General features: G+C 51.5%; 1 protein-coding gene across 3 annotated transcripts in view; it reads left to right on the top strand.

Moving 5' to 3' along the window:
• The window catches only part of SCAF4 (SR-related CTD associated factor 4), a 64,823-nt gene extending 49,782 nt beyond the window's left edge, over positions 1-15,041 (top strand). For all 3 annotated transcript variants that reach the window (XM_036242679.1, XM_036242681.1, XM_036242680.1), the window contains one exon: positions 14,119-15,041. In XM_036242679.1, the coding sequence (XP_036098572.1) occupies positions 14,119-15,026 (908 nt within the window). In that variant the 3' untranslated portion in view covers positions 15,027-15,041. The remainder of the gene's footprint in view (positions 1-14,118) is intronic.

Raw genomic sequence — 15,041 nt, 5'->3', positions numbered from 1 at the left:
GGGTTGGAGATTCTGCTATTTCTCTCTGATCGCTACTGAAATTTGTGATCTAACCTCAGCGCTCAGGATGTGCAACAATAGAACACAGATCAGAAGTTGGCGAGCTTGAAAGAAAAAAGTTCTGTAAGCTAAGCATTGCTAGAAAAATTAATTTCTTAGCGTGTACTGTTACCTCTTTGGATGTCCATCTGGTTGTTCATTCCCCCAGCATCCTGATCTCTGTAGAACCAAGGCTCCGTGAGAGAGCGGGCGGTACGTGAGTGAGTGGTGGATGGATGTTCTCAGTGCCCTGCCATTTATATTTACCTGTGATGATCTTGTCGCCTTTTTTTAATTATTAATTTTTGTTACAGATGTTCCTCCTTTTTCCCCCATTGACACCCACCTCCCAATCCTGCCGCGCCCCCCCCCCCCCCAGTATTGTCGTCTATGTCCCTGGTGACACAGACATGCATAGAAGTTCTGTGGTTTATTTCTTGCCTCCCCCCCAACCCCGACTTTGTCACTTTTAGAACACAGTTTAGAACTTGGCCTGGCCAGTGCGGCCCGTTGGGTGTCATCCCGTGCGCCGAAAGGCTGCTGGCTGGCCTCCTGGTCAGGGCGCGTGCCCAGCTCTCAGGCCCGGTCCCTGGCGGGGCGTGCGGGAGGCGGTTTGCTCTCAGCTCTCACAGCGGTTCTGCTTTTTCCCTCTCCCTTCCTCTCTCTATGAAACGCAATAAAAATATTTTTTTTAAAAAGAAATTGAAGATTCTTCCAAATCTGGAAAGGTTAAAATTCGACATAACAAAAAAAGGAAAACTTGTTAAAACAAGCACTTTTAACCAACATGCAGTTTCATTCAGAGAAGGAAAGCCTTCCATGTTCCTTCAATTAGAAATCTTGAAAAGACTTTTTAATGTGTATGAAAAGAAGGGAAAATTTATCCAAAAGACTAATATAGAGAAAGGTAGCAGTCAGCATGCCCTAAAGGCTCAGCAACAGGTTGGGCTGTGCTGTTCTCAACCATAGGACAGAGGTGCTTTCAGATTCCTCTGGGTGCGTTGTGTCCACCCCCCCCCCCTTTTTTTTTTCTCTTTATTGATTTTAGAGAGGAAGTGAGAGGGAGAGAGAACTAGGAACATTGATGAGCGAGAACATCAATTGGCTGCCTCCTGCATGTCCCTCACTGGGGATTGGGCCCACAACCTGGGCATGTGTCCTGACCGGGAATCAAACCAGCGACCTCTTGGTGCAGGGTCGATGCTCACCCTCCGAGCCACAGCGGCCGGACTGGTGTTCCCTTTTGTGAGAATAGAGACAGCCCTGTGGCAGATGACTGAGTCCTAGGAATCGGTGCGGTGTGACACCACAACTCCGCTTCTCCACCTGCAGAGGGGGACTAGAGACAACATGCGGGGATTGTGCTGAGTCACGGGTGGGCGTGTACACGGGAACACAGGCTGCACGAGGGTGCGGGGACCTTGGCGAGTGGTGATGGGTGTTGTGGACAATGCCTAGAATACCAGAGGGGTTTTCAACTTTGCAGTTCTAAATTTACATTACTTTAGCAACGATTTGTTTTAAATTGTTATATTTTTTGGCAGACAAAGGAAACTTTTTACAGTGGGATGTGTATCTTAACTTGGTTGCTTCAGGTAGTTTCATGGTAGATTAGACCAGATCGCAAGTTCACACATTCAAGTTCCATCATTGGCTTACTAGGAAAATGTATGGTGGTGTTTTATTTGAATAGCACAACATGATGTCTGTCTTCTTCCCATTAATGATGCTCAAATAGTTTTAAAATGGAAGGTGAATGAATGCATCATTGAGAGACAACTTATTTATAAATGTGGCCAGCAGTATTTTTAAGTAGCAGAGGCCAAACAAATGCTCAGTGCATCCTCCCAGAAGTCTATGGTGAGCCCTGACTGTACGGGCAGTAGGCATTGAGTGCTGTAAGGGTGGTGTGGGCTAAAGAATTCTCTGATGATCAGACTTGAGTGTGTGGGTGTCAGTTTGGGAATCATGACTACCTGCTCTGGAGTTGAGCTGAGTATGAGGTAACCCACATTGCTACATTCGTAGAGGATTGAACCTCCAAGCAGCTTTTAGAGATTCTGAATATTTTAGTAACTGATCATCTCAAAATGAGAAATTACTTGATACACACAAATAACTCATTATCACTGGGTTTAAAGAAATTCATTCTTAGAACGTCACACTCTCCCTTACAGCTAGTAGGACAGTGCTGGTTTCGTAAAAGCCAGCATGAGTCCAGCAGTGTCGCTTGTTTAGGGGAGGGACGTCACAGGTGACGGCCATCCAGTCTTCGCTGTGTCAACGTTTGCTTTTGTATAACGTGTCTCTATAATACTTTGTACAGCATATTTCTATTACAAACTTCATTGTAAATGTGACGTTTGGTTACTGCGGTGTTCCAAAAATAAAAAATACGCCAAAAAAAAATGTTTGTTTGTGTTACATATCTCTACTGTGTTACCAGTATATCCAAAATGTTTTTTTCAAGGAAAAATTACTCTAACTTGGACTCATTCCTTTTGTAGAAAATTAAAGCCTCTTTTCTTGACAAATACATTTAATTATTAATATGCAAAGAATCTCCCGTTATGTTCCACTGCTGTAGATGATGGTGAAATTCGTAAGTCAGAACTGGCTACTTGTAAGGCTGCTTCCTGCTTGATTTTCATGTATTCTTGCATGGCCTCATCAGGCATGTGAGTTGATGTTCTCAAATTTGAACACTTTAAGAAATTATGTGAACAGAATTGGTTTGTGAATTATTATACTTAAACAGCTGTGTTTGCTTTTATGCAATATTTTATAATTCTTAAAACTGCCTAGAAGATAAATAACTTTACCATCAATTTCTATAGTTACTTTAAAATTGGTTTGGTTTTTGGAGATTTCACTTAGATTTCTATGCCCAGAATTTTTTTTTATAGTTCACAATTTTTAACATTTAAATGAGAACATTAGAGCACCAATGTACTAGTGTGACTAACATTCAAAGGAAACCTGAAGAAAACCCTAGAAAGTCCTTTTTTAATGATAACATCTAATTTTCTAGATATTCTTGCATTTTAGTATTTTCTTTTTGTAAATTTTGGTATGTTTGGTTCTATTAAATTATAAGCTAGAGGATCTGCCAGGTGTTCAGTTTGGTACAAAACAAAAGCCGTTGACTACAAGAATATTTCCCTTTGGAAAGCTTCAACGTATGTTCTATGTTGGTCATTGGTGTCAGGTGGCAGAAATGCTTCCCACGCTCATCAGCACGCCTTCCACTCAGCGCGGGACACCGCGCGGTGGAGGACTCGCCCCAGCTGCTGTACAGCAGGTGTTGCTTGGGTCTGAACTTACGCACAGTCGCTGTGTTTTCTCAGAAGGTGAAGCTTCACATCAAACCCTGGGAAGGCCTTGGGCAGAGACGTGAGCACCACTTGCCGCACTGCCGCCGGCGCTGCCCCTGGGCTTCAGGGCCGCAGCCCCAGAGCCTCTTCTGCTCCACTTGGGCACAGGGACGGAAGCCCGGGCTTGAGGGCGGTGGGGGGCAGGAGCTGGAGCAGGCGATTTTGTTAGGCATCGCTGTGAAGAACTTCAGGTAAGATTTGTTTGGGGTTTTTGCCCACTAATAGCGACGACGAAATTCTCTGGTAAGAGCAGAGACAAGGTGAGCCGTGTCTCTCAGCCTCTCCGTCCTGGTGGCACAGCCTCAGGTCTGCCATGCTGTGGCCCTCTGCCCGGCACAGTAGACAGCAGCCAGCACACAGACTGGATCTGAAAGGTGCCTGAGTAATCATAGGGAAGTGATCGGACAAAACCTATTGTACATCATTTTGTTTTTAAAAAGTCATTTTATTTATTTTATTTTATCCTCACCTGAGGACATTTGTGCATTTATCTTCAGATAGAGTGGGAGGGAGAGAGGGAAGAAGAGAGAAAGAGAAACTTCGACATGAGAGAGACACACCGAGTGGCTGCCACCCACACAACTCCAACCGGGGTGGGGGACAAACCACGACCAAGGCACGTGCCCTTAGCAGGAGCCAAACCGGTCTCTCTGGTCCACAGGCCAACACACTAACCGCTGAGCCAAACGGGCCAGGGCTAAAAAGTCATTTTAAAGTGACGATAATCAGCCCTGGCCCGTTTGGATCAGCATTTAGAGCGTAAGCCGTGAATCAAAGAGTCTTGGGTTTGATTGCAGCCAAAGGTACGTACCTTGGTTGCGGTTCATTCCCAGCCCTGGTTGGGATCTTGCAGGAGGCAACCAATTGATCTCTCTCTCTCTCTCTCTCTCTCTCTCTCCCTCCCTCCCTCCCTCCCTCCCTCTCGCTCTATCTGAAGATAAATGGAGAAATATCCTCAGGTAAAGATTTTTTTAAAGGTGGTAATAATCAGTCTCTGATTTCTCTTTATTTGAAATTCTGGTTCTCCTGTGTTGGGATTTTTATCAAAAATACCATATGCTAAAAATAGATCTCAGTATGCCTGCATTTTAATTATTAAAAACTCATTTTTTTCCCTTAAAATCTAACATTCTAGCTCTGGCGATGTGGCTCAGTTGGTTTAGCATTGTCCCATGCACCCAGAAATACTGGCCAGGGCACAAACCTGGGTTGTGGGCTCGATCCTCACTGGGGGTCATGCAGGAGGCAGCCAATCGATGTTTCTCTTTCATCTATATTTCTTTCTCCCTGTCCCTTCCTTTCTCTAAAATTACCAAAAAAAAAAAAAATTAACGTTCTAACTAAGCATGCTTTTACAAAATAATCCGAATGTATAATCTAAAATGTGCTTTATAATACTTTTGAAATTTTGCTCCTTATTCTTCTGCTCTCACCAGCTCCCAGCACAGTGCCTACCATAGGAGTCGCCTGGGAGTCAAAATAAATGTGCCTTACATGTGTTAGTTGGTGAGTCTAGGTCAAAGAAAGACATAGTGGTTGCACTGTTTCCATTTCCTGAAGTTATGGAATGAAAAGAGCACTCGAATATGTAGAAGCACCCAGACCTTGGCGCCTTGGTGAGAGAGGAGTGGCTGATCTTTTTCTTGAGTAGGAAATTGTGTTAGGTTCATGCAGAATGCCACGGTGACATTCTGTTGAGATCAAGTCTAAATGGGTAGAGCTGTAGCCAGGCACAATGAAGGGGCTCATGAAGGAAATGCAGCCTTTCAGATCTCAGGTCTTGGGGTACAGTGGGAAGAGTCTTGAGCCCTGGGCAGGTCTGGACCTTGTAGCCCCTGTGCCTGCCCCCGAACATATCTTAATGAGTTTGGTCATCACCTCTGCCACTTGCATTCATTCATAGGTTCACCATGTGTCTGTTCAATACCTGCTGTGTGTCAGGCACTTGCTCTTCTGGGAACTAGAGGTACCCGAAGGCTTGTCTTCCTGGGATTCGTGTTTGGTAGGGACTTGGGTAATACATAAAAGAACCATTTCATGTGGAGATATTTTTCTGCAGGGAATGAGTGAGGGGTTGGAGGAGTGTCACATAGGATGTGCTGTGTTACACAGAATGGGCGGGGGTGGTGTGTGGAGAGAGACAGGAAAGAGCCTGGTGAACATAGAGAATAGGGTTTCAGGTAGAGAACGAACTTGGGTTTTTGAGGGACCACAGTGGGCTGGTGTGGCAGAAGCAGCGGGTAAAGGGAGAGGGGTAGGCGCTGAGTGGAGACACGTTGCCGAGGACCAGGTTGTGGTTGTGGTGGGAAGTGGAGGATTTGAATGGGGTTGTAATCTGATAGGCATTTTTTAAAGACTGGCTCTGGCTATTCTGTAGGAACAGATGGAGGAAGTGGTCAGGGTGGAAGAGGAGACAAGTTTGAATGCTGGTGCAGTTGAGATGGAAGCTCACTCTGAGCGGAGCAGCGTGAGGCCACCAGTGTTGGTTCTGAATGTATTTGGAAGTTGGAGCCTTAAGTTGCTCTGTAACTTAAAGTGGAGTGTGAGAGAAAGGAGTCAAAAATGACTTTCTGACCTGCCCGGTATGGCTGTGGTTGAGCATCGAACCCTGCACCAAGAGGTCACCGGTTCAATTCTGGGTCAGGGCACATGCCCAGGTTGTGGTTCCGATCCCCAGTGGGGGGGCGTGCAGGAGGTGGCCAGTTGATGTTCTCTCTCATCAATGTTTCTCTCTCTCTCCCTTTCTTTCCAAAATCAATAAAGAAAAGAAAAAAAATTTTTTTAATGATTTTCTGGCCCTAGTCAGTGTTGCTCACTAGTTAGAGCATTGGTTCATGGACCAACGGGTCGTGAGTTCAGTTTCCAGTCAGGGGTGTGTATCTGGGTTGCAGGTTTGATTCCCAGCCCCAGTTGGGGTCATGCAGGAAGCACTGACAATGTGTGTGTGTGTGTGTGTGTGTGTGTGTGTGTGTGTCTCTCTCTCTCACACACACACACAGGCCCCGCCCTCCCTCCCTTTCATTCTCTCTAAAAATCAGTTGTGGGGGGATTACCTTCTGACTTGAGCCTTTGGTGGAATGTGCTTGCCAATCCTGAGGCAGGCAGATACCGAGGGGTGGGTTCATGTGGTGCTCGGGTGCATGTGTGTCTTCACATCAGCACAGCCCCTGGAGCCCGCGAGGTGACCTGAGGAGGGAAGGTAAAGGGGGTAGAGAGAGGGACACAGCGTTGAGCAGGTGAAAACCCAGGAACTCTGAGGAGCTGGTGTGGGTCAGGCCTTTCAGCCTCAGCCTCGGGGCGGCAGAGCCGCTGTCCCCATGTTATAGGTGGGAACCACAGCATACAAGGCGAAGTGACCTGTCCGAGGTCCCAGCTGCAAGGGGCGGAACCAGAATGTGAGGTGACATTACTCCAACACCCACGCATTCGAACTGCCCTGTGCTGTTCTGTCTGGACAGGGCGCCGAGGCCCGGCAGTGGGCTGGTCGCCACGTGGCGGGAGGTGCTCTGCAGCCCGCAGGGAGCCCCGGCGGGAGGGGGAGGCCCACTGCCCCATGCTGCTCACCGTCGGGAGTGACTTCGCCAGCTGCATTTACTGAAACGGAGTCTTCTGGATGACCTTAAGTGTGGTTTCACTGGAGTGACGGGTCCAAGAGCCCAGTTGCGTGGGGTCGGGAGAGAATGAGGTGGAGAAATGCGCAGTGATTCCCGACACCTGACAGTGACTGGGGCAGTCACTGAAGAGTTGCAAGGCCGAGGGGGTTTATTTTTGTTTTTATACCTAGAAGGGTAAAATGATGGTGTCTTTGTTATTGAAAAATCCAGTAGAGGAAATTTTGAGTGCAAGAGAAACATTTGATAGGTTGGTAGCCTTATGTAGGTGGGAGGCATTGGATCCAGGATTTGGATGAAGGCTTTGCCTTCAGGACACAGGTTCATGGGCAGAGGGCGGGAGAACGGGTGGTGCAGGCGAGTTAGTAGGTCTGGCGATCCGCAGATGGGGGAGTCTTCTACAGGCCTTACTTTTTTAATAAGCCGACCCGGATAAAAGGGGGTAGGTCCGCGTCAGGGAACATGCCGTAACGAGAAGTGCAGGCCCGCCTGGGAGGCACCACGGGGTGGCTTGCAGATCGCCCCGGAAAGCCAGCACCGCACTCGAGGGAGCCACCGATGTACACGGCACCAGGGACCTCAGCTTCATCCAGAGACACTTCCTCGAAGCGGGGATCGGCCCTCTCAGAGTCGGCCACTTCTCCATCAGCTGAGTCAGTGTGACGTCCCCAGTCCCTTGCCCTTCTGATGCCCTCACACCCTTCACCAGGAGTGTCCTGTCTCCAGAAACAGCTTGCTTTGCTCCTCCATAGCAGCGGCTCCCTCCAGGCTGTCGGGTGGCAGTGATGCACCCTGTCCAGGCTGCGTTTCTGCTTCTGGTTCTCTTGCTGTTCCCACTGTCTCTGTTCACTCCTTCCCGAAGTCTTGTCCTCAAGGTCACCCTTGAGGGCCAGAACCAGCTTCCTTCAAGTTCCCGTTACTGTTGATGTTTCGACCTCGTCCCATGAATCGCAAACGTTCCTAATGGCACCCAGAGGTTTTCTGTGCACTTTGCCTGTACCCATCCGAGGAGCCACCCACCACCTGTGCAGCCACAGCTTCACCAAGTACATACATTTCCTAGGTACTAGAAGCTCGAAAGTCGAAATTGCTCCTGGACCCATGGGCTGCAGAGTGGACGCTGTGTTAGCAGACACGGAAGCGACATTGCTCTCTTTGGGTGTCTCCACCAGAGCTCGGGGCGACCAGGTGCGTTGTCGCTGAGCAGTCGTGTTCTGAAAGGACTCTTCTGAGCAGTAGTCTCAACCGTGGGCTTAAAATGCTCAGTGAACTGCTGCGTGCAGATGGGCTTCGTCTGAGCAGATCTGGACGCCCTGCTGTAGCGTCCACGTCAGCACTGCTGCTGCACCTGGTGAGGTGCCGTCTCCCTCGGCCTCAGAACCGAGCTCGGCTTCCCCTCCCCCGTGTCCCCGCTCTCCAGCCTCCGGGCAACTGCAGTGGGGCCTGGCTCGGGTCAGGCTCTGGCTTCCTGGGAGGTGGTGCTGGTCGCTCTCTCCAGACCTCCACGCCTGTCCACAGCAGCGACGTCTGTCCTGCTCCCTGGCCTCCTGCGTCCGCAGCTGGGCTCTGGGAGCAGGCCCGGCCTTCACAGCCTCAGCTCCGACGTGCTTCCCGCTTGTGGTGGACACTGAGACGCGAGGCCCTTCCCTGGCGCTTGATGCCTGGAGGCCATCGTAGGGCGGCCCTGGGTGTAGCCTGCCTGTGTGTGTCAGGGCGCAGGCGGCCCCAGGGGAGGGAGCAGGATGGGGGACTGGTTGGTCAGGCAGTCGGAACAGCATTTATGGATTATGTTCACTGTTCAATGGGTGTGGTTTGGGTGCCCCAGAATCGTTCCAATAGTAACGTCAAAGGTGACAGATCCCCACCGCTAGTAAAGAAAGAGGGAAATACTGCAAGAATTACCAGTGTGGCACACAGAGTGGACAGCTGCTGTGGGGAGTGGTGCCAGCAGACCTTCCATTGGGTAAGGGGGGCAGCATCTGCGAAGCAGGGTGAAGCAGGGCGTGCCCGTCTGCCGCGTGCCAGCACAGATGGACCTGGAGAGGCGGCCCCGAAGCGGGCACTGCGGTTCCGTTGGAGTGCACTGCCCCGAACAGGCAAGTCCATGGAGATGCGAGCAGGGCGCGGTAGCCTTGCGGGTGGGGGCTTGGTCGACGGGCCCGGGGTGTCTGGGGTGATGGGAATGTTCTCCGGTGCCCAACCTTGAATAGGCTGGAAGCCACTGAACGGTGCGCCCTGCGTGGGAGCAGCGGGCTCTGCTGAGATCTCACTGCCTGTTGCGCAGCAGCGGAGCACTGAGGGGGAACAGGGACGTGACTGAGTAAGAGGACGGGGCTCGCTGGCCACGGCGAGACCGGTCAGTGCGGGGCAGGGCGGGCAGCCCAGCCAGGTTCTGGAGCAGCTTAGGTCGGGGTTGCACAGGAAACGAACACGGAGGCGAGTGGCGAGGGAGACTGGGCTCCCGGCAGGTAAGGAGGGAGGTACACGTGAAGGTGTTGGGGTGACCCCCATGGGTTGGAGATTGCTCAGGGAAAGGGGTCAGAGACTAGGGTGCTGGAGATGAGGATTTGGAAGTGATCGAGTTACTTGTAGTGAAAGGGCCAGGCTTCTAGAGGCAGGGGAGGACCAGGTTACTGCCACCAGGCAGGACTGTCTTGCCTTTGCAACTGCCTCTTGATAGTCCCCTGCCCCAGCTCCTGCGCCCCTCCCCCTTCAGGTACCCCGCCTTGGCTTTCCTGCAGAGGTCCCGGTTCCGCCCTGTGCTCCCGGCTGGCTGGTGCAGGTGGTCTCCGCCAGTAGTGACTGCTGGCGTCCCTGACCACACCCCCGGCTCAGCTTTGTATCTTTTCTAGCCCTTGTTTACGTTCTGAGATTTCAGCCTCCACACTGGCCACCGCCCGTGGCACCAACCCCCTTCCTCAGCGCCCTCTAGCCCTTTCACATGCCTGCGTTCTGTTCCTTGTCATTCTGACCATCTTCGCTGCCATACAGAGCAATGGCACCTCCCCTAATCTTACTTAGTTTGCAAATTTTTTTGAATTTTTTTTTGAATTTTTTTATTTTTAAGCAAGAGAGAAACATTGATGTGAGAGACATCAGTTGGCTGCCTCCGGCACGCCCCCTGCTGGGGATCAAGCCACTTCCCCGGGCGTGTGCCCTGACCGAGAACAGAGCAGGGACTTAGCCCTCGGGTGACGCTCGGTTCACTGAGCCACACCGGCCATACTTGACTGTTTGTTTTTTTGGTGCCCGAGGATACTTTTCTACTTTTTGTTCAGATAGAGTAGGAGGGAGGGAGAGAAAAATATCAACGTGAAAGGGACACGTTGAGTGGCCGCCTCCCACACAACCCGACCAGGGCCGGGGACAAACTGCAACCGTGGTACGCACCCTTAGCAGGAATTGAACCCGGGTCTCTCTGGACCGCAGGCCTACACGCTAACCACTGAGCCAAACCGGCCAGAGCACCCAAGGATATTTCTCTATTTATCTTCAGATAGAGTGGGAGGGAGAGAAAGAGAAACATCGATGTGAGAGGGACACATTGACTGATGTGCCCTTGGCCAGAATTGAACCCAAGACTCCTTGGTCCGCAGGCTGACACCCCACTGCTGAGCCAAACCTGCCAGGGCTGACTTCTATTTTTAATTGTGCAACAGCCACTTTCTGGCTCATCAGAGGAAATACCAGTTAAGTCTTGGTTATTTTGAGTTAAACTTCAGTGTATTTTTTAAAATTGAATTTGCATACAGACATTATGGGCTGTCGTTTTCTTAGTCTGCCTTAAATGTTGCCATATTAGACATTTTAGAGGCTTCTAATTGAGTCTATTCTCTCAGATCTGAACTCTTACCTTTGTTGTTTTACCTGTACTCAGGGTAACAGCCACTCGTCTTCCGAGAGCTAGGTGTCCATGCATGATCAGTTTGTCCACCTGTCGCCACAGAGGTGGCCCAGACCTCCCAGCTCTCAGCAGCCGTGTGACATCTGCCACCTGTCTTGAGAAAGAGTGGCTTCTCAGACCCTGTCAGTCCCGCCGCTGATGCCTTAGAGCTCCTCAGGCCATTTCCTTGCCGTTCCCCAGATCGGAGCTGCCTCCTCTCCACTGGCCTCTCTGCCATGCTTTCCCGAAGACTTCCGAAGGGTCTCTCTGAATGATCACAGGGTCCTCCCCGCTGGGAGCCCTCCAAGCTCCTCGTGTGCACGGAAGGCTTCGGGCTCGCCTGGCCTGCCGCAGCTGCTCAGCCTCAGCAGCCTTGTGCTTCACACTGGTGGTGACTTGTGTCTACGTCCATTCTTGCTGCTGCAGTAACGAACCTCATCTTGTGGAGGTTCTGCTCTCGGTTGTCATCAGACACTTGTTCTCAGAACACCACACCCGGCTCCTCCCCTCACTGGCCTTTCAGAAGCTGCCACCCTCCGCCAGTTGTGTCTGTCGTGCCGTGTCGGCCTCGTGTCCTTCCTGTGAGACCCCGTTCAGACTCCCCCGGGCCTCCCCTGCAGGTGCACGCCCCCAGCTCTGTCGGCTCCATGTGGCCGCGTGCTGGTGGGCCTCCTGGTGGTGTGTCTGTTCCCACGCTGTATCCTGTTGGAAGGGGAAGTGCCATGTTTATCTTTATGTCCCCAGCATGTTAAACGAGTTAATGATCCAAAGCCCAGGTAGCTGTTCCATGTATATGTGAGTGAATGAATTTGCAAGTCTAGAAAACTCGTCAGTGGGGGATTGTACCTACTTCCAGATAAAATAATAATTGCTTTGAATGCCCTTTAGAGGTGAGTAACTCACTACATGTGCCATTGGCCTATGCGTAATGTCCGCTTTCCTGATGAAAATACGGGTCAGATGCAGTAGCATGCCTGCAAGGGCTTATCCCCTGATGTATTTTGCTAACTAAATGTCACTTTTAAGAAAGCAACACATGGTCACTTTAAAAAATAAATAATGAAGAACTACAGATAAGCCAAAAAAAAAAAAAACACTTCACAGTTTTGCCGTTTCTGTGGTCTGAAGAGCAACATTTGGGACTATGGGAATTTTGTGTTAGGAATCTGCAAAATGTGCTGGTCTGTGAAGGGTTAAAAGGAAATCATCTTATGTACAAATGAGAAATGAGATTTGCGTGTTTAACATTTTAAGCAAATCCCAGATATAATTATCCACATGTAGAATAGGTGAATTAGGCAACATTTACCTTTATAAAAACTATTGTGCTTTTGTAGGTGGTTAAAAATATGACGAGTCTGTCTGCACCCTCAGAACAGGTTTAATGGGACCTAAGAGATGTGTTTCCATAGATGGCTCATACTTTACGAAGAGTCACAGCTCATTTCTCTGCTGCGTGCCCTGTGGCCAGTCACTGTGGTAGCAGAGGATGCCCGTCGTCATGGGGAGGCCAGGACAGGGCCTTCGGTTTCCCTTCAGGAGTCTGAACTGAATTCTTATTTTTTTCTTTATTGATTTGAGAGAGAGAGAAAAACATCCCCCCCTGGGGATTGGGCCCACGACCTCTTGGTGCATGGGCCCATGCTCAACCACTGAGCCACACCAGCTGGGCTGAACTTAATTCTTCTGTGATAAAATGTTCTGAACCCCCTGCCCATTTTTCTTGTTGTTTAAAACTTGCCATTGGCTCCTTGAGCCTGTAGATACTCTGACTTCTACATAGTAAACACTGGTCTTTAGTCCTGGAATAAAAGCTAGTGGGACGTAAAGTTCGATTTGTTTAAGTGATATTAATGATCACAAATGAGCTGCTGTTTGTTTTTGATGAGATTTAGCATTAAGGTATTTATGGTCAAAATATTTGTGTGGAATAATATTCCAGCACTTAACTCTGGGCCAGGCTCTGAGCTCACCCCACATCTTATGTGCCGTTCAATCCCAACAGGAGGCAGGCATCATCACCCCATTTGTGAGGCACATGTCCAGGGTCACAGCTATTGTGTGTCTCTTTAAGGCACTTGTCTGAGTAAATACTGGAGCTAGTGAGTGTTCGTGCTGAAAGAGTTACAAGCTGGTGCACACGCGTTTCAGGCTCCTCTGTTCAGAGTTTAGGTCCCACAGAACAGCACTGGACCACGTGTAGTGAGGAGCAAAAACCACAGCAGAAATTTCTGTTTATAGTTTATACAGAAACCTGGGAGCAGGCCAACTTGTCCAGTGTGTGGGAGGGAGTGGGCGGAAGTGGTGTGGGGAGGAGCAGACCCCGGCCCACGCGTTGGGTTTGCTCTGAGGCTGCGTCGGTGTCTGTTGCACTTGGGTGGCGTTGCCGTGACTCACGCAGGCACTGTTCTGCAGCCTGCGGGTGGAGCGTCTTGGCCGTGCCAGTAACTCCTGGGCACGGATTTGCCTGCTGTTCACATGTGCAGAGAAACGAGAGAGCAGTGCCTTCCTGTTACTCCAGGGGTGAACCCAACAGAAATACTTCTTCCCCATATCGTGACTGGTGGGTTGTGGGATTTGGGCGATGCTTCACCCGAGCGAGAGGGTCCTCGTGTAAGCGCGCGCAACCCTGTCATCGTTGCCACTTTCGGCGGCGGCAGCTCGAGCAGTGTCGCCACCTGTGAAGGATGCAGGGCAGGCGCAGGACTGAGCAGCCGTGACTCAGCAGGTCGGCTCGGCTCGGCCTGGCTCGGTGCACGGTGCCCTGTGCTCTTAGAGGGGCCCGTGCCAATATGCTGCTGCGTCGGTGGGAGTGGCGCTTGCACTGCCCGGAGCTCCGCAGGGCGTGTCCGAGGTTCGGCGGGGCCCTTCCGTTGTAGTGAGTCCAGGGAAGACGGAGGCCTTTCCTGAGTGCGCCTGAGAACCGCGGGCGGCTTGAGCGGTCCAGCCCTGTCTCGTGAGATGTTTTCAGTGTCCTGAGGAGTAACAGCTCCTCACGAAGGCTCCATCCTCTTTCCAGAAATTGTGGATTCACGGTGTCCGTGTCCAGCTCGTTGGACTCTGCTCAGATGCTGACATGCAGCACACTCTACCTGTATCTTGGAGACTGCTGGCCGTGGTGGCGCTGGGCCACACTGCGCTTGTTCGCAGCTGCAGGAGGGCTGGAAAGACAGTGCCGCTGTGTTGACGTTGTTGCTTTATTGCCTTCTAGGTACTCAAGGAGTTGCTCCTGGTCCTGTGATTGGTCTCCAGGCACCTTCTACAGGTCTTCTCGGTGCCCGGCCGGGCCTGATCCCCCTGCAGCGCCCCCCGGGAATGCCTCCGCCTCATCTGCAGAGGTTCCCTCTGCTGCCGCCTCGGCCCATGCCACCACACATGATGCACAGAGGGCCGCCGCCCGGACCGGGGGGCTTTGGGGTGCCTCCACCCCATGGAATGAAAGGCCCCTTCCCCCCACATGGCCCCTTTGTGAGGCCTGGTGGCATGCCAGGGCTTGGGGGCCCAGGCCCAGGCCCAGGCCCAGGGGGTCCTGAAGACAGAGACGGGAGGCAGCAGCAACCACAGCAGCAGCCGCCGCCACCAACGCAGCAGCCGCCACCAACGCAGCAGCCGCCTCCAACACAGCCACAGCAGCAGCCGTTTAGAAATGACAACAGGCAGCAGTTCAATTCAGGCAGAGACCAAGAAAGGTTTGGAAGAAGATCTTTCGGAAGTAGGGTGGAGAATGACCGGGACCGGTACGGGAACCGGAATGACGAGAGAGAAAATAGTGGCCGAGAGAGGAGAGAGTGGGGGAGGAGGAGCCCTGACCGGGACAGACACAGAGACTCAGAGGACAGAAGCAGGCGGTCTGCTGGGCACCGGGACCGGGAGAGAGATTCTAGGGATAGGGAGTCTCGCAGAGAGAAGGAGGAGACCCGCGCCAAGGAGAAGCCTGAGCTGGCAGACAGGGCTGCCGAGCCTCCCCTTGGCCAGGCGGGGAGTGCAGACACGACCTCGGAACTCGCCAAGGCGGAGGCCGAGCCTGCGCCGGCCAAGCCTGCTGAAGAGCTGCCTGCTGAGGCTACCTCACCCTCGGAACCCCAGAAGGATTCCGGCCCGGCAGCAGAGGCTCGCTAGGGACTGGGCCGTGTG

This window comes from Molossus molossus, unplaced genomic scaffold, assembly GCF_014108415.1.
Source record: "Molossus molossus isolate mMolMol1 unplaced genomic scaffold, mMolMol1.p scaffold_m16_p_5, whole genome shotgun sequence".
Lineage (NCBI taxonomy): Eukaryota > Metazoa > Chordata > Mammalia > Chiroptera > Molossidae > Molossus > Molossus molossus.
This window is presented reverse-complemented; position numbering and strand designations above follow the sequence as displayed.